Source organism: Nanorana parkeri, unplaced genomic scaffold (assembly GCF_000935625.1).
Source record: "Nanorana parkeri isolate BGI_ZX_2015 unplaced genomic scaffold, ASM93562v1 scaffold279, whole genome shotgun sequence".
In the NCBI taxonomy this organism is placed as follows: domain Eukaryota; kingdom Metazoa; phylum Chordata; class Amphibia; order Anura; family Dicroglossidae; genus Nanorana; species Nanorana parkeri.
Window position 1 is genome coordinate 992,128 of NW_017306547.1, and position 19,315 is coordinate 1,011,442.

A 19,315-nucleotide genomic window follows, 5' to 3' on the forward strand; every position below is an offset into this window, starting at 1 on the left:
GATAGTGAGGTACAGCAAGTGGGAGAGGACAGACCCATGCTCTTAGCAACATAAGCCGTTTTCAAATTTGCATACCAGAAAGCCATGTGTTTTTGGGTGATCAAACCAGTTATATGATGATCTAAGCATACGACTCTGGGTGACTGCTCTACATGCATTGAGACAGCTTGGAAAATGTATTGTGAACCAAGGTTTATTACAAGTTATTCCATCATTCATTACATCGTGGAAGGGCTTTGCCATAAACCTGTTACAAAGTTGAGCTTGGCCTTTTCCGTCTTCCTGTTGGTCCTTTGATGCGATAAGCATCCTAACAGATCCATAGGAAGGCTTGTGGTATGGGAAGAGACTTGGCCCAGCTCAACTTTTACAAGACTTGATCTGTAAATCTCTTCAGCTGACTTTATCTTTGGATACAGTATTTACTATATGGAGATGTTGTTTTTTCCAAAAGGTAATCCATACTTCTATTTTTTTTAATTCTCTTTTAGGGCATTTGCTCAATTTGATTTTAAGTTAAAGGGAACAGGTCAGGGGCATTAATATCCATCATAGCAAGGGCTCCCATTGTCTGACTCCTGAATGCAGTGCTAGGTCTGAGGCAGACATGGTAATAGACACGGAAATATGATACTTATAATATACAACAGCTATCCTGACAGGTTCCTTGTTTACTCATACTGCCAATAAGAATATCCCTAATTTGTATTAAGGGAGTCAACATTTTTACTGACATAGGATTCCAAACACTAGATTGGACTTGAAAATGATTAGATTGGTAATACCATATTCAAACTGGATTGTGTTTTTACATTTTTAAGATTCTAGCAAAATTCTCCTAGCATATCCAAGCAATGTCGACTAAAGAGGGTAGAGGAGAGAGACATTTATTAAAATACCAGTATGCATAAACGTACAAGAAAGAAAGAAAGAATACATTGCAGAAGCATTGTAGTTTAAGCATTTCTGACACAATGATAATATTAGAGCTGCAGCTAACGATTATTTTCAAAATCGATTAGTTAGCCGATTATTACGTTCGATTATTCGGATAAAATACATTTTTTTTAAAATGGCTCCAGTGATGGGACTACTAGTTTGTATTGAGATTGTAGTCCATCACAGGAGCAAATTTGGAGCGGTGGAAGTAAAAAAAAAAAAAAAAAGTGTGGTGTGCAATATAGTGAAATGAAGTGTAAAATTATAGAGCAATGAATGCAGAATGGCACAGGCTATAGAGGACTACAACACCCAGCACTAGTACATTATACAGCACAATACCACCAGCTACAGAGGAGTACAACAAATCCCAGCAATAGTACATTATAGCTGGCAGTATTCTGCATTGCGCTGTATAATGTATTATTGCTGGGTTTTCTAGTCCTCTATAGCTAGTGGTATTCGCCATTGCACCACTGTATAATGTATTATTGCTGGGTTTTGTAGTCCTCTATAGCTTGTGATATTCCGCATTGCACTGTAATGTATTATTGCTGGGATTTGTAGTCCTCTATAGCTGATGGTATAATATACAGCACAATGTACCATCAGCTATAGAGGAATACAAATTCCAGCAATACATTATAGAGCACCATGTGGGGGAGGGAAGTGCAGGCTTACCTGAGCAGTCTTCCAGAAACTTGCTTCTGAGATGGGGCCTGTCTATCGGCGGCTGTCATCCCCCCACACCTGCACCTCCTTACTTCTCCCCGCGTCCCTGTGCCGATCGTGGATGTGGGCGGGCGGTGAGGAGATGCAGTGTGTGGATTGTGGATGTGGGAGCGGGCGGGTCTGGCAGCGGCAAACGTGAGGTGGGGAGGAGGTGCGGCGCACAGCGTGTGTGGAGCTGTGAAAAGGGCCAACTAATTGGAAGCCGATTAATCGATGCTTGAAAAAGTTAACAACTTTTTCAATAATAAATTATGTCGATTAGTTGTTGCAGCCCTAATAATAATAAATATGCATTTAAAAGAAAACCAACCTGTGACAGGTTTAACAGGCATCTGCCCTCGGCATGGGATTCGTGCTCCTCCTCCATAGACTGCAGACCACATCTTGTCATTCAGAGGATGAGCAACAACACAGAATAACTCCTGGCTGGAGTGAGTGGCCAATCCATGACTGAACAGACTCAGGTAGACAGCCGTCAGAATTTCACACAGCAGAATAGTGAGCCCCGGCTGAGCTTCCTCTCCAGCAGAATTCAACAGGCGAATTAATGAAGATATTCCTATGTGAGAGAAACACAGCTTATTTTCAGTCTTCTTTATTAAGACAATGCATAGTGGTTTTGTATACATTTTCCTTTATCTAGCACAAAACAAACTAAGACATCTTTAAATATGTAGACAAAATATATCTAGAGCTGCAGCTAACGATTATTTTCAAAATCGATTAGTTAGCCGATTAAGGCTCCTCAGCCTCCCCCTAGTGCAACACTGTCCGTTCTTGCGCCAAGCAGCCATTCAAAATATGCTGCCTGGTGCCGAGTGTCAGCTTGAGGTAGAGTGGGCTCCATCCATATGTGCATTGCTTACAGCTCCCTCGCATGTCCTGTAGAGGTGCCTGGACCGGTGTGATGTAACATACTGGCTCTCGGCACCTCTACAGGGTGTGCAAAGGAGCTGTTGAGCACTGCACATATGGATGGAGCTTCATCACAGTACAGCAGCCCACACCAGACCCCAAGCTAAGGATCCACTCCAGTTCTCATAAGGTAGGGAGACTGGGTGGATCTTAAAAAAATTACAAATTCTTTTTTTTGGAGTGTTAATGTGTGTGTGTGTGTGTGTAAGATTGTGTCTGTGGTTGTGTGTTTTTTAACACTAGTTCAGTGCGTTAATCGCACAGACACATGCGATTAACGCACTGTACTTCGCAATTGCACCTACCACACCGCATGGCCCTGCATTCCATTGCAGTGCAACTTGGGTCACAACTTATTGACCAAGGACAAATGTGGGTCCTGAGGTTACACAGGTTGAGAACCACTGCCCTAAATCATGCCCCTTAATCCGATCATCTTCTTCTTTACTGTTTTCAGCTGTCCCTCCAGCACTGGTGCGGGTCTCCGATCCAGTGCCGACTCCTCTGTCCTCCTCTTCTCCGATGTCCAACGCAATCTGTGCGGGTGCACGCTGCTCTATAGACTTACCTTGTGTCTCTCCTCCTCTCCTGGCCGAACATCTGAAGTGCGCATACGCCCGCCCCAATATCTCTTGCGCCCGCCCGAGACTCTTCAGATGTTCAAACTGGAGCGTGCGGTGAAGACACAGGTAAATTTAAAAAATGTTTTTGCATATATCTACTGCTTGCTAGCAGTAGATATATACAAAAACCGCTGAGGCTTTAATAACCCTTTAAGCAATTCAAACTAAACATAAGTTAAAAAAAACAGAGCCCATGAAATACAGTATCTACAGCTTCTAACCGATGTTTTCTAATGAATAATGTATTATCATCTCAGTATTTCTTGCCTGTATGGCCAAATATATTTGTGGTTCAGTCTTTATTCAGGACATGTAATATAACCTCATCTCAAACCCACTACTTGATGTCTGCTCTGTCAGTATACACCAAAACAAATAGCCATAAGACTATCACAAATTACGATTTTACACTGACAAAATACAAATACACAGATAAAACTATTTCTTCCCCATTCACCTTCCTGAGAGATCTTTACTTACCAATGAAAAAAAAGTGATGGCAACAGGGGACAACTAAAACTGAGCGCTTCTCATTGGTTCTATTGGTCAGCACGGTTATCCTGATGCTCACCATTTCCGAGTGAAATTTAAAATACAGAGCACGGGCAGTACACCGTCGGAGAGGAAGGAGCCAAAAGGTGAAAACAGCAAGGGTAGAGAGAGGGGGCCAGATTGGAGGGGGGGTAATTCCATTTTCCCAAATTCACCTGGGAAAGTGTATTTACCCTTCAAATGAAAAGGGGAACAGAGTCAAAATTGTCAGCACATACTAGACAGAGATCTACACAGCTCTTAGAAACCAATAAACATTTTGTTTAGAGTACCTGGCCAATGAGTGGGCGATGTGTTTGGTATCACTGCTTCATCCAGACTTGTTGTTCTCATTGGTTGTCTGTGAATAAGCAGCACACTCTGGTACACCATGCCTGTGAATGGATTAGTCTGCATGGAGGCACTGAAACAAAAAAAGACATAACATTGACACATTACTGGTGTTCCTGATCTAGAGCAAAGTCGGTCTCACTTGCATGCTGCAGAACCCAGGCTGCTACTTACAGGACTGAGTCAACTCCATGCAGCTTAGTTGTTTGCACAGCAGTGAACACAACCAAAAAATGTACACAGAAGAACAGAAACATTCTAAAGAATGTCTGAGTATGCCCAAGCATATACATGTCGTGGCATTAGACCAGAAATAGTACAGTAACTAAAAAAATATATTATAAAACAGGACTGTGGGAATGTAAAACATTTTTTTAGAAAAACTTCCTCCAAAGTGCTAAGTAGCGCTTCTCATTAGTCAGCATGGCCACCTGACGACGCTGACAAACGAGCGCTTGCAATTTGCGAGCGAAATTCAAAATACACAGCGCAGGACAGCAGTACTCGCACTCCAGCCGGCTCCCCACGTAGGGGCAAGAGGGGGCTTGGCAGTGCATTGAAGTTGATGGTGCCGCAGCCAGCCCCCTGCCCGCAATGCGGCACATTAGCGTTCTGGTCCAGTGCGATCTGCAAAAATGCTGCAAGCACTATTTTTGCAGATTGCACTGGACTGAAACTAATGTGCCACGCATTCGGGCGCTTGCACTGCGGGCGCCCCCTCCCGCATGGAGTTGGCTGGAGTGCAATACAGTGTGTTGCAGAGGCTGACCGCTCTGGAATGGTGTGAACGGGTTCTAAGAGAGTTTTTGCTGCCTGGCTATGACAATATGGCACACAGTGGAATGGCGGCAGCACTCAGCACACACACACAATGTCCTACATTTATTTGCATGCAGATGGTGGGGCAGGGTTTAATTTTTTTACTTTCCCTTATTTTTTTAAAACATTTTAAATTTGTATTATTTTACTTTTTCTTTTTGTACCTAATATTTTATTCTCTTTATGGAACCTGCCCTCCAACACAGAACAGATCTTCTGCACAGTTCCTGACAGCGGAGACAGGTGGCGCTGTGATGACACAGAGCAGCGCGAAGAATGGACATCTTTCGCTCTGCTCCCCACTCTCCATACTGAGCTTATTTGCCATGATCCCGAATCCCTGCCAGAGGAGCGGAGGACCCTGACAACCACGGTAGGGAGGGACAGACAGGTACAACTGATCTAATCAGATCGCTTGTACAAAACGAGCGACGGCTCCATGCTGTACATTTAGCTCCGCTTGCCCGAAGCAGGGGTAAATGTACAAGATAACTACTCTCCCGGCGCCCAGAACTGCATGTCCCGGGCGTCGGGCGATAGGAATTCCACACCCGTTATAAAGCTTTGCCTTGTGTGATTAAAAATATGTATTAGCTTGATTTTTGAAGTTTAGTTGGTTTATACAACATAACAGAAGTTTAAATGTACTGTACCTGTTGACTTGCCCTCCACAAAGGCACTGATATATACAGGCAGAAAGGGATGCAGCCAGAGTATGCATGACATAAATCTGGAGGATAGACAGTAAAACATGTCTGTAATATTCTCTAAACAAAAGTCTCTCACACCAAAAATAAACAGATGAAATATCCAGGCACTAATACATTAAGTCGGAGCTCTAGTAAAATTTCAATATTTGAAAGCAGAAAGGTTATGGAGTTGTCCAAAACTTTTCAGATACTGGGACTTCATATTTCAAATGATAAATATGGATTCCCATCATTTATTACACAACATTTAGACCCCAAGATGGGTATTTTAGCATTCCTACCAGAAGAGACATTTCCAGAAGTGTTTCAAAGTGCAAAAATGGATCTCCTCCAATTCACCCCACATTTACCAAGAGGAAGGGAATATACCGTACTAGAAATGGAGAAGCTAACATTCCAAAAAGAGGTTCACCACATGAGTTCACCAAAGTTTGGGAAAACTGCCCCACATAACCTTACATTAGGCTGTTATACTAGAAGGCACATTAAGAACATATATGTACAAGAGTAGTAGCCAGACCCTGCGTGCTTTGGGAGGAGTTGTACTAATTTGACCGCCACACAAACCGATTAGTATCATCCACAATATTTTATTGCGGTAATGACAATGTAGTAAGTTGGATTCCAATCACTAAGCCTGCAGCAAACTGCTGAGCGTATTTTACACTTAACTGCAGATATATAACCATTTATTTCATTAATGCTATTTTTTACAAATTGAGTGGGAAAATGGTGTATGGGTTCTGTGGGTGGAAGTGAGAGATGGAGTTTGTTATTTTTCTTTTCTGTACATTTTTTTTAGGTGTGTCATCAAATTGGGAATATTATTCCCAATAAAAATTACTTGATTAAAAAAGATAAAAATGAACGGATACCTTGTTGTTTTGGATATCAGGATGAGGTGGTGAATCCAGATTTATTATGGCGTGTAAGATATCGTGAGTTAAGTTGCTCAGGTGTTGTAAAGGATTGGCTACAACAGTTTTGGCACTTGCTGTGCAAGCAAAAAGGAGTGGGACTGAAGTCTGCTCTGTCTGAGGATTGGAGAGCAGTGAGCTGTCCTGAAAGAGAAGCAAAAGACTGAGTATAGTGCAAAACCACATAAGGAGTACATACATTAGTAAAATCAATTACAAAGACTCTTTAATAAATTCAGATCCAATATACTTGTATCAGAATAATCTTGGTCTTTAGAGTAAAAAAAGTACACAATACACAAACTATTCAAGTGATTAATGGGCAGCTTGTAAATTAAATTTAGGGCATTGCATGATTAAAGTATGCCTAAATCCAAGAAACAAAAATGTAATATAGTGCAGCTTACCAGACCCTTGGATGTGGTGGCTGCATTCATGTCCTTTCTACTCTTATTTGGACCTGGTGACACATAGCCTGTCCTGAGGTGACAACTCTCACTCACAGTCCTCTATGAATAAGCAGTGTTGTCACTCTAGGGTCACCTAATTTCGACTACAAACACCTTCCCCGTTCTCATTTCAATAACAGATAGTCTGCAGTTCACAGAAGACTGATGGGGAAGCTGATAACACTGCTTGCGATTTCAGTTTAGTCCACAGGAAGATAACAATGAATCCAGATTTCTAGCAGACCTAACAGGTGTTCTTTTGTGCGAGCAAAAATAATGTACTTGGTCTGCATCTGCAACATCTAAAAGTTCAATAGAATTAAGGCTGGTTTCACATCACTTCGCTGAGGTAATGGAAGTTAGGCACGTTGGTGTGTTGTGGTGTCACTCAATTTGAATGGTACCCCAAAGCATCCTCAACATGCAACGGCATAGAAACACATTACTGTACATTGTGATGTGTTGGAGAAAAAGTTTGTGTGTTCATTCATTCAAAATAAATTTGGTTGTTTCCACAAAACACGTGTGTGTGTGTGTGTGTGTGTGTGTGTGTGTGTGTGTTCACGTAATGCAGTGGAGTGGACAGGTGTGAAAGGGTCCTGAATGGTTTAACTTTTCAGAAAACACTTGCAGCTCAAGGTAATGCGCTTGTGTGCCCCGTGTTCAGTATTAGAACATGTGGCATTAATTGAATGGCATTGACTGATGTGATAGATGCATTTCTTCTATAGCTGGTGCCCATCATCTCTGGAGCTTCTGGATTAAGAGCAGCAAGCATCAGTTATTGAGGTTTAGTAGGAAAAGCTACTGCTGCTTCTGTCAGAGAGAAGATTCTTCTTTTAATTTCCCACAATAATCTTATCTGATTTGTAATAGGCAAAAGGAATAAATCTACTTTAAGACAAAGTGATGAGTGAGGCCAAGCGTGGGAGAGGTGTAGCAAGGAAAGATATATGAAAGGTGTTAATGATGACTTGTTATCAGAAGCTGCAAGTTCCAAGGCCATCATCCTGATCCCTATCTTCACTACATAGTGAATAACTGGAAGAAGCATGCAGGGAGGGAGATCAATTTTTTAGACTTCACTGAATATGCTTGTTCCAGGTACTGTACTATGTAGTGAAGCAAGATGACTGCACCTTTAAAAAAACATAGCAAAAAAAACATGGCGTCCAGAGCCTAGCCTCACATTTTCGTTTAAAGCTGAACTCCAGGCAAACTGCTCAATCCACAGCTAAATGACATAGAAGGCAGTAGTTTTACCTGAAAAGGATTTTTAATGCTTTTGTTCTAGTCCTGAGATTTACAAATAAACATATTAGAACTGCCAGGCTAGTGACCTGGCTTTTTCCTACTGCACTTGAGCAATGAAGCTAGGTCATCTCTCTGCCAATAGCGTGTGACTGGTCAATGAAGGAGCAGCAGCAGACTGATGAGCGAATACCTCTCTACCCTTCTACAGCCTGCATGTCCATGAATGTTCTATTTTACAGGGGATTACAAGAAGCATATATCAAGTAAGCGATGTCTGGTCAGGTGCTTACATTAGTTACATTTAAAAATGGAGCCAGCTTCCTGGCCAATCAGGAATCCAGACGGTGGGTAATGACTAGCCGCCCGGCTTCCTGATTCCCGAAGCCGACTCCATGCTAGTGGAAGTACCGGTATCGGTACCGGCAAGTACAGAAATATAAATATCGGTCCTAGTACTCGATACTGAAAAAACGGTACCGGTGCATCCCTAACTTTTAATGCATATGCAATTGCATTACCGGTGCCGTTTATATGTCTACCTGGAGCAAAGCTTCAAAAACAAATTTAACCCAACACTAAAAACAGTATTGTATGGGTGTGTATAGCTCCTTTATAAAGGAACAGAATAGTTACACTAAATCCACAATTTTACTCAGATGAGGAAAACTAGCTATTAATAGTAAATGTTGAGCTAATTTTCTACACAAAAGAACAAAAAAAATAATGATGTAGTTGGTAATGCATGTAGCAAAAGAAAAATACCTGTTGTGACTCCTGCAAAAGTAGTATTAATTCCATACGTACAGAGGCCAGACCGCCACCATGAGATCCATGAAGTATACAAAAACTGAGGAACATTCTTAGCAATGACTGAAACTTCAACAGCCACTGACGTCTCTCAATGAGCTCTTTCCTCTGCTTTGACGTGGTTTGATCAGAAGAGTCATCCAAGCTATCCTCATAGGAATATTCAACAGCTCCCACCGAGCTCAGCTCTTCCACATTAACACAATAATCACAAATCTTTTGAAGAGCAACAACTGCTCTTTCCAGCCAGCTATACAGCTGATACCTCAGTTTGCCACCATCAACTTCATAACCAGTGGATAATGTCCGCAGTTCCCCAGTGAGAATCTTTAGGCAAGCTCTAAACTTAAGCTGGACAGCGATTACATCTTCTGCCGGACTGAGAACATCATTGTCATCAATGCTACAGGATTCTGAGTAACTTGTACTGGTCCTCACTTGTTTATCGCTTTCTGCGTTTTGTGAAGGTTTTACATCCTTCATGGATAACCCAGTTCCCTCAGATTCTTCATCTGTCTCACTATCCCATTTTAATTCCAAAGGCTCATCTTCAATTACCAATGACGGATGGCTCCAATCAAATAAACCTTCAGAATGTGTTTGTTTTTCAGAGGATGAGCCAGATACACCATTGACCATGGAGTTTGACCAGTCAAAGTCACAAGCCGAGTCTTTCTTTTCCCCCACTAAGGGAGACACAGGTGTGGATACTTTAGTAGTATCTGCCAAGCTTGACGTTCGAGGCAAAGGCTTGGATTTCTTCACTACTTTGGGCATTTTGGATAATACTTCAAGGGCTAGCATAGGACATCCAGCTTTTAAATGAGCATGTGCAGTGGTGAAAAACAACCTTCTCTCACTTAGGTTAATTTTGTCAGCCAAACCATTTTCCACAGACAGGCATATTTTAGTAGAGGACTCTAAAGAGCCTAAATTACGTCTCAATAACATGGGATGCGTTCTTAAGAAATTATAGAAATTGAAGACTGATGGATCACAACTTGAAGACAGGCTCCAGGAATAATCTGTAAGACAAACAACAATGCCCGGATTAAATTCATTTGAGGATATGAAGGGCACAACAAAGGCATCAAATATATATTCATCGAGAAAAACTACAAGATTTGGATCCGACAGGAAAATTCTCGATGCAAATGTGGTTGTGCCTGGAAACAACATACAACAATAATATATCAATGCTGCAATTTTTTTGCATTTTGTAAATTTGTCTAAAGAAAGTCGTAATTACAATGAATGATAAAATATTCACTCCACCTATTTAACCCAATGAGACTGTAAAAATATTCCCAAGCTCTATTACCTCTTACTACGAACATGGCCCAGAACCAGGTGCTGTGGTCATTTGTGCAAATGTTAAATTCCTCATTTGACTGTATAGGAACACACTGTAAGCCCAACTCCTGCCAAACATTGTTTTTTTTTTTACTTCAAGTTTTGTAATGTTTTAAATCTGAAGTCCAGAAAAACTGCCAAATACACAGATGAAATGCATATATGGAAACTGGTGCATCTGCCAACTGATTTAGATTTGTCAACCCAGTCCTGATAACTTACACATCTCTGACACTCAGCAGTTCTTTCTGGCAGGACATAATGCCTGACTTTACGGCGTTACTTTCAGGTTCCCTCCCAAAGCCTGTGACTGGACAGTAAAAGGAGAATCAGCAGACTGATCATCTCTCCGTCACTGCCATTTCCTCCTATCAGAATGCTCATGACAAAGCAGCACAACTGACTGGCTCCTTGTGCTGCTTCTCCCTCCCCCAGTTGGAGCCGCTAGGCTGATACCAAGTCAACTTTAGGTACTTACATTTAAACATGCATTAATAAAACAAAAGCTGCAAACATGTGTCCTATATCTGCCTGGAGTTCAGCTTTAAATATGGTCTGTAAGCACATTAACCACTTGCTGACCGGGGTGTTAAACCACCTTCCTGGCCAGGCCATTTTTCAGTATTCAGCACTGCGGTACTTTGACATTCATTCAGTTATACGATGCTGTACTGAAATAAATCTTGTATCATTTTTAGGGGACAGATAGAACTTTATTTTGGTGGTATTTAATCACCACTGGGGTTTTAATTTTTTACTATATGAATGAAAAAAGAACCGAAAATTTTGAATAAAAATAGGTTTCTCTACATTGTTATAAAACATTTATTAATACCCAATTTTTGGTAAAATGTAAAAGACGGGGTCACGTCGGGTAAATAGACACCAAACATGTCAAGCCTTAAAATTGCGCGCGCTCACCAAATCGCAAAAGACTACCATGCCTAAAATTGGCCATAGGTGATGCTGTAAAAGCTTTTACCGCTCATCAGTTTAGTTCAGTTCAGTTGATGGGCCTAGCATTATTGCTCTCACTGCGACGTTTGCGGCAATATGTAACATATATCACGTAATAGTTGTTTTCACACGTAGGCGCACCTGACCTGTAGTTATGTTTAAAAGTGCATGCACGTGGGGGCCTTAGCTTTTTTGGGTGTTTTTTGTTTTTTTTAAACACTTAACTTGATTGCTATCACATATGGGATAAAAAGCTCCCTATGCGATAGCGAAAAAACAATGACAGGTCCTCTTTATGGAGAAATCAGAGGTCTCCCTGTCACTTTGGGACCCCCAAAGAAGCTGATTAAGCAGAGATTTGCTTCACCAGCTTCTTCTCTGGCTCTCAGCCAGAGAAATGACAGCTAAACGGCAGAAGTGATGTTATACACATCGCTTCTGCCTTTAGAGAGAGAAGGCGGAATCTCTCTACTAGTAACTGCTGTGCCGGTGTTCTTGGTCCCAGGCTCCGCAGGGGGGACAGTGGTGCCCGGGAGCGACAAGAGTGTGTGTGTGCGCGCATGTGTGTGTGTGGGTGTGGGGGGGGAGGGGTGGTGCAGAGAAGAAAATAAAATCACGTACATGTATGTCCACCCGCCGAGAAGCATCCGCCATCCGCTTGTATTTTTACGATGGGCGGACGGCAAGGAGTTGGAGGGTTTTCTGTCGGATCTTAAATGCTATCCGAGTTTAAATAAATACATTTCACTTTACATTCTGTTCTGCCTGACGCACAACCAGAACAGGAAGAGGTTCATTTCTCATATCAGTGACACAGCCCGCAATAAACTACAGGCAGAGGTTTGAAAACGTTCGACACTCTCCTAGAAAATGTGTTTCTATTACTGCTCTATCAGGGATTAGAAGACTTCCCTTCATGTCCTGTTCTGTCTGACCCCTGTTCCATTGACCAGAAGCATGGAGACATCTCCCAAAAGGAGAAACAGAAATAAAATGTTAATTGTTGTTCCAATTTTCCCCACACACTTTTCAAAACTGAACCCTGTGCAATTTCTATTTAAATGTTCCCCGTGATGATACCCAGTGCTAAGGATACATTTATAAACATATGGCCAGCAAAATTTTTATTAAAACAGTGTACCAAATAAATAAAAACCTTGTATGCACTTAAAAATATAACAATTATTTCACGTATTGTCAAGTTAATCAACCGCTGCTAATGCTAAATTAAAAAATGCAGCATTTTTTTTTTTACACATTGCACACCTACTCCCCAGCAATGTCTGCGCAGCCACGCCACTAACATCCTGCTATTGCTCCTCTTGTGGTTTCAAAGATGCACATGGGCAGTCAACCCACTTCCAGTGAGCCCAAGTCATCAATACAGCCTGGACTCAGAGCAGAATGCTGCATAACAGTACTTATTGGGTTTAAAACCCATTTGGCTGGAGTTGGACTTAAAGTGACACTGAACTCAGGAGTTGACTCTTAAAAATGCATTCACGTACCTAAACTATTAACAAGAATGTACCTTGTTTGTGTATTACTCGGCTGTAGATCCTCAAATCATCTCTGAATTCATGCTGACACTGTCCTTCCTTCTGGAGGTTGGCTACTTTTGCTCCCCATGGTCCCCGTGTGTGTTGTATAGTAGCCACCGTTCCAAGCTCACTCCCATGATGGACTACAATCTCAGGCTTAGTGTACTAACTTGTATTGAGATTGTAGTCCATCATGTAGTATGAAATACTATAATAAAACATTTTAAATATGCTCTGCTCTAAATATTGATTATTCTGATTGATTATTCTTACCGTATTCATCCCTAACTAGCTGCTTCAGTAAGGTATCCAGAGCGTGCCTGTAATCTTCCAGGATCCAGTAGGCCATGCTCCTTACAAAAGGGTCTGAATGCATGTTGGAGAGACTGGACTCTCGGCCATGTGATTCCACTCCCAGCACCATCTTTTGAAGAATAGATTTATACGTTGAAGATTTCTCAAATTCAGACTCGTAAAGCCTTGATATCACAAGCGCAAGCTGAAGGTCATGTAGCTTCTCAAGGCAAACCTGCAATATAAGATTTAAAACATCATCACTTCACCTCCCTTTGGTCTTGTCTGTATCTATCTCTGGACCTCTCATCCTAACCTTTGCCATTACCACAATTTACTTTGACATCCCAAACGTCTTTGTTAATGTGGACCCAATATGAAGCATTATTCTGGGACCTATGAAGTATTTCAGAAAGGTTCCAACGCCTCCCACGGCCAGGCTCAAAAAAGTGAAAAGCAATCACAAACTCGCACTCCACAGAAAGACAGAGATTACCATTTCAATACCAATCAGCTTCTCTGTTTCATTTTCAAATCTTAACAAACTGAAGAGTGAAGCTGATTGGTTGCCCTGGGCAACTGCTCCAGATTCTGCCTGCTCTAGTTTTGATAAATTCCCTACTAAAAATTCTATTCTAACACATCTTAGATATATAAAGTTACGATTGAAAAATGTACTGTTCATACCTCCACTGCATCCTTCAAAGACCCAGCCAGAAGGAAAAATGCTGCAGAATGCTCAAACCGCTGTTTTCCAAGCAGAGCGAATGCATTCTTCAGGGCTGCTTTCCTCCATCTCTCTTCACTAAAGTTATTCCCAAAAAACTGAGTCATCTTTGCTTCTCTTTGAGATCTTAAAAAAAAAAAAAAAAAAAATGGTATTGAATAGAGGTCCTAGGTAAAGAAAGTATCTGAATGCACATGTAATGTAAACATGAAAACAAACCACAACCTGTTTCTCTAAGGCTGTGGTTCTCAACCTGTGGGTCGTGACCCAACAGTGGGTCACAACGCGCAGTTACGGGGGTCGCCACATGCCTTGTGCTACGCTAGGTAAGAGGCTCCTCAGCCTCCTCCTAGCACAGCAGTGTCAGTTCTCCTAGATGGCGTTGCAGCAGCAGTGGCCGGAGAGGATCAGAGAGAGGGGAGCGGGCAGCAGTGAGGGGATGCTTGATCACCGAAGAGCCGCACTGGGCATCAAAGAGCCAGCACTGGGCGTCAACAGAGAGTCCCACTAGTCACCTGAGAGCCCACACAGATACTAGTATTGGTGCATCCGTAATTATTACCGTTGGGGGTCACCACAACTTGGTAAATGTTACCAAGGGGTCCCGGCCCTAGAACGGTTGAGAACCACTGCTCGAAGGCCTATGTGGGATAATCAAAGAACAAATATCTCATATAAGATGATGGAAGGGTATGTCTGCATAACAGACTTTACCAGTTCCAGTGTTTAGAGCAGGTCAGCAACCAGCCCGGCATCTATAGCTCTCCACTAATGGCGGCCATACACAAACAGTCTTTTGAACGTAAAATCCAACAGTTGATGGTACATCACCAATTTTCGTATTTGATATTGTGCTCAACATTTTCTGAACGGTCAGAACACAGCACACACACAAAAGGAGTTCATTTTCGTAGTTCGTCAAAAATAGGTTGGTTCGTATGGCTTACGAACGATTTCCGAAATGGACATTTGACCATGCTTGATGGGGCATTCGAGCTATGATCGAACGAGGGTTCATGGCAGACACTAAAAAATTTACGACTGAAAATCGACCAGTGTATGGCCACCTTAACTCTCTCAGTATGCCCCATTCTAGTAGTCGATGTCCATTTATATACGCCATGAACATGTAAGTGTTCAACATTCTGCTGGTAGAGTACAGGTCTGGTCAGACAGAGTTCACTTTTTGGTTTGAATACCAACCAGGACACTACATGCATGGAGTTTGCATGTTCTCGCCTTTGACTCTGTGGGTTTTCGCTGGGTGCTCCAGTTTTCCCCCACTCTTAACACATGCTGGTAATTTTAATGGCTCTAGTTTAAATTGGCCTTATTATGTGTATGTATGCATGTGAGATGAGGACCTTAGACTGTAAGCTTCTAGAGGGCAGGGATTGATGTACATGTACAATATGTAATAAATAAGCATTTCCTACAACAAGGCTCTCACTGTTAAGCATGTTTATGATGAACACAATTTACACTCGCATATTGGTTTTGATCTTGAAAACTCATGCTTGAGTAACATCTATTCTGTTAAATGATATTGTGGGAATTGCACTGCACAAGTGAGGATTAGTTGGCAGAAATGTGTTTGCAAGTCAATTTGGTTTTAAAAACAAATGAATGTGTGAGAACAATTTGTTAATTTAATTTCATTACACAAGCATCTCTAACCTTCTGATCATTAACATACAAGCATCTTCTGATTAAATTTGTACTGCATTAGATTCTTTTTCCAAGCAGAGCTCTAGAAAATATTTACTGAAGAGAAACTTAAAAAAAAATAAATGAGAATATACTAATTTACTAGTTCATTTAACCCAAATGCTTTTTTATCATTAACTTAAGAACCTGGAAGCATGATCCACCAAGCTTCTGGGGTAGACTTGCATGGTTTTTGATATGCTACCTCACTGCCTTACTCAAATGGCCCATGAACCAAAGACGACACTGTTCTGCATTTCACAGGACCAAATTAAAGCCATCCAGAAAGCTACAGAGAAACCATTCAAAAGAACTAACACTGCTGCTTTTGGAGAGGACAGCTCTGCAAAATCAAAAACTATGCATGCTTGAATTAGAATGCTTCATTGGTTGTGACAAATTACATTGTCATGCTTGACTAGAGTGTACCACTTATTTTTCATGCATTTCTAGAAAACATTAATTAAGCCAATGTTCAGTGTTATTCTAGTTATAAGAGGGCATCCCAAAACATAATACAGTGGAATAAACATATCTTGAAGATGCTGATGAACTAGTAAAGTGATAAAGAGAAAGGCATGCATTACTCACCTATACAGCCCCCATACTACAGCTTTCTTCTTCATCGCCAGGTAATATATAGCTGCATCTAAGGGATCATTATTTCGCTGGAAAGCTGCCTTAGCAACCTGGAATGGCAACAAATCGCACATTAAGGTTTCCCCATCTGGTAGTTTCATTACAATTTTCATGACACTACATATGCTAAGAGTGACATTTACTGGCTTTAAAACTACATGTATTCTACAAACACTAAACTGCCAATATTCCTTAGCCAAGCTGTGAACACGTGCTAGGTTTCTTCTTCCATAAATTGCTGTAGCTCCAAAATGTCACAGTGGAAATTAAAAGCAAATCTACCTAAACTAAAAGCACAAAGCTATAGGAAGTTTCATGCATTACTTTAAGCAAAACAGTTCCAATTTGTAACAGAGGAATGGCTGACATACAAGATACAATAACCATTCCCCCCTTCCCTTTGTGTTTTTCCTATTTCCATTATAACCTGGAACTAAAATGCATTTTTATTTTTGGGGGTTTGCACCATGTGACTTTAGATGTATACAACTTGTCTACCACTTTGTAGGTGCAAAATAATCTTTAGTGCGACACAAACATTAATTAAAGTGACATTAAAAAGGCAAATTTTTTTCCCCTCACCCCAACGTTAATTAACGACAAAAACAGAAATCTTGTATTCACCCCCTTTGCTATGAAACCCCTAGGATGTGGGCCAACAAATTCACTTAAAAGGAAAACTATGGGGTTCGGGATTTTCCCCATAGTTCTCCTTAGGGTAACGGGAGGACACAAACTAGCGTTCTCCCGTCACCCTAAGCTTAGTATACTGCGAGCTACTGCTTGCGGTATACTGAGAAGACGCAGTATACCGCGAGCTACAGCTCGCGGTATACCGAGACGCCACAGCTGAAGCGGATCCTGACAATTACGTGCATTAGCTCCCCTGCTATCTGCCACCGTCAGAGTAAAAAAAAAAAACAAGAAATAGCAGGGGAATGAATAGCTAAGTTGCTATTATATATTTTAAAAGGAGAACTATGAGGTGAGTGCTTTTCACTCACCTCATAGTTCTAGCCAACCTGTGACAATGAGACTGTCACAGGTCGGCTCAGTAGATCGGGAGGTGTGCGAACACATACCGGGTTCGCTCACCTCTCGATCCTGTCACGGCTCTCTGCCATGACAGGGGGAGGGGCTGGATTCCCCTCTCCGATCTGCCAGCGCTGACTGGCGGGACGGACGGGGGAGGGGGCGGGTACAGCTGGCTCTGCCTCTAGATAGGCAGAGCCAGCTGTCACTCACGCAGCTGGGCGGATCCCGTCGTGGATCCGCTCCGGCGTCTCAGTATACTGCGAGCTGTAGCTCGCGGTATACTGAGCTTAGGGTAATGGGAGGACGCTAGTTTGTGTCCTCCCATTACCCTAAGGAGAACTATGGGGAAAAACACTGACCCCATAGTACTCCTTTAAATCGCAATAGCCAATAGCAGGCTGGCTATTGCACCCGCCCACTGCTGCTGTCAATCAGCAGAGGTGGACCTAAAGTTCTCCTTCAGGTTCTCCTCTGCTGATTGGCTTTTGCACCCATCCACTGCTACAGTCAGTCTGCTATTCATTCCCCTGCTATCTGTTTTTTTGCCTTTTCCCTGATAGTGGCCACTGTCAAAATAATAAATAAAACAAAAAATACAGCAGATAGCAGGGGAAGCATTTTTTCTTTGTATTCTGACAGGGGCTGGTGTAAACAAAAAACAGGGAATCGAACGATGTCAGGCTACTACCTGCTGTTTACATTCAGCTGCTGGTGCAGCTGGATGTAAAAAGAATATTGGTAGCTGATAAACAGTTATCGGCCTGAAAGGTGGCCCATAAAAAGTTATCAGTACCGAAAAATCCATATTGGTCGACCCCTACTATGAACAGCACAAACTTTAAAATGCTGTATCAATTTATATAACTACACCTCTTGAAGTGAACCAAGGGTGTTCAGCTTGCTTTGCTTACTATACAGGTTTCACTTTCAGTAACCTATCTCACATTAACATCTCATATTTAAAACATTGCACTAATGTAACAATCCAAAGAATGGGTCTGATGATTAAAACTTTTAAAATAAACAAAAATACAAATCTCCTCCATGATTTACATGTAGCTTATACAGGTTACTACTACTACTCATTAATAAACTGACATTTGAAAACAATTACATACAATCAACCAGTAATTAATGTAAGTTAGATTGGTAGGCAATGCAATTCAGCCCGTGCAACTCACCTTCTCAATGCACCTGCGTAAGCCGTTTATGTTTCTCACCCACCAGCCCACTCCCATCGCCCTCAACTCTGCCCATGTGAGATCTCCTTTCTGCATAGGAGGCAGTGTTGCAAGCAGCTCTTCCTCTGCCACTGAATGAAAGGCCCAAGCAAAGTGGCTAGTAGACAGGCCTGGAAAGAAAACAGCAGAAAGTCAGAAAAAAATCTGTTCACTTATCAAAATGAAACCTGTAATTGTGATATACATGCAGCAAGTCAATCCTTATCTGTGGTGCACAATGGTGTTATGTCCGTCAGTTACATATTTGCAAGACAGTTCCAAGGTGGAACTCAAAACTATTCCTTAATATGCTGTACACCACAATGTAAGGATCACTACATCAAATTAATTTATTTATTTTTCATCACACAAGCATATATGGGATCTTTTATCCTGAACCAAGTAAAACCCTTTGGTCTAAAAACCATACTGTTCAGTAATTACATCACACCACAGTGCTTTTATCCTGTCATTAGTGGCATTGCCTAAATGATATCTGATCATCACAGGCGACCACCGCCTGCCCATTGAAAATAGATTCTCTCCAGTGCAGCAGTAGATTTAGTTATGGAAGAGTATGTGACCTTCTTCTCTTATGCCCAGCATGCAGTACTTGGGCCTGACCTGCCAATTGCCAGGCCCGGACACTGTCACTTGGGGAGGTGGTCATTAACGCTCTGTAAACTCTGACAGAGTCCGTCACAGACCACAGAGAGGAAATAAACCCAGGGTTACAAAAGATAAACGTAGTAGTGGCGAAGCACAGCAAGTCCCCATTCACACCTGAGGGTTACG

The 19,315-nt window shown here is 41.7% G+C and overlaps 1 protein-coding gene across 1 annotated transcript in view; it reads right to left on the reverse strand.

Annotated features, from left to right (window-relative positions):
• DMXL1 (Dmx like 1) overlaps positions 1-19,315 on the reverse strand; it is a 127,046-nt gene that overhangs the window by 36,637 nt on the left and 71,094 nt on the right. Inside the window, exons 20-28 of the mRNA XM_018557308.1 lie at positions 18,482-18,651; positions 16,218-16,315; positions 13,880-14,045; positions 13,172-13,427; positions 9,003-10,072; positions 6,496-6,681; positions 5,564-5,640; positions 4,034-4,164; positions 1,982-2,230 (exon numbers count right to left, since the gene is read on the reverse strand). Coding sequence (XP_018412810.1) covers positions 1,982-2,230; positions 4,034-4,164; positions 5,564-5,640; positions 6,496-6,681; positions 9,003-10,072; positions 13,172-13,427; positions 13,880-14,045; positions 16,218-16,315; positions 18,482-18,651 — 2,403 coding nt within the window. The remainder of the gene's footprint in view (positions 1-1,981; positions 2,231-4,033; positions 4,165-5,563; positions 5,641-6,495; positions 6,682-9,002; positions 10,073-13,171; positions 13,428-13,879; positions 14,046-16,217; positions 16,316-18,481; positions 18,652-19,315) is intronic.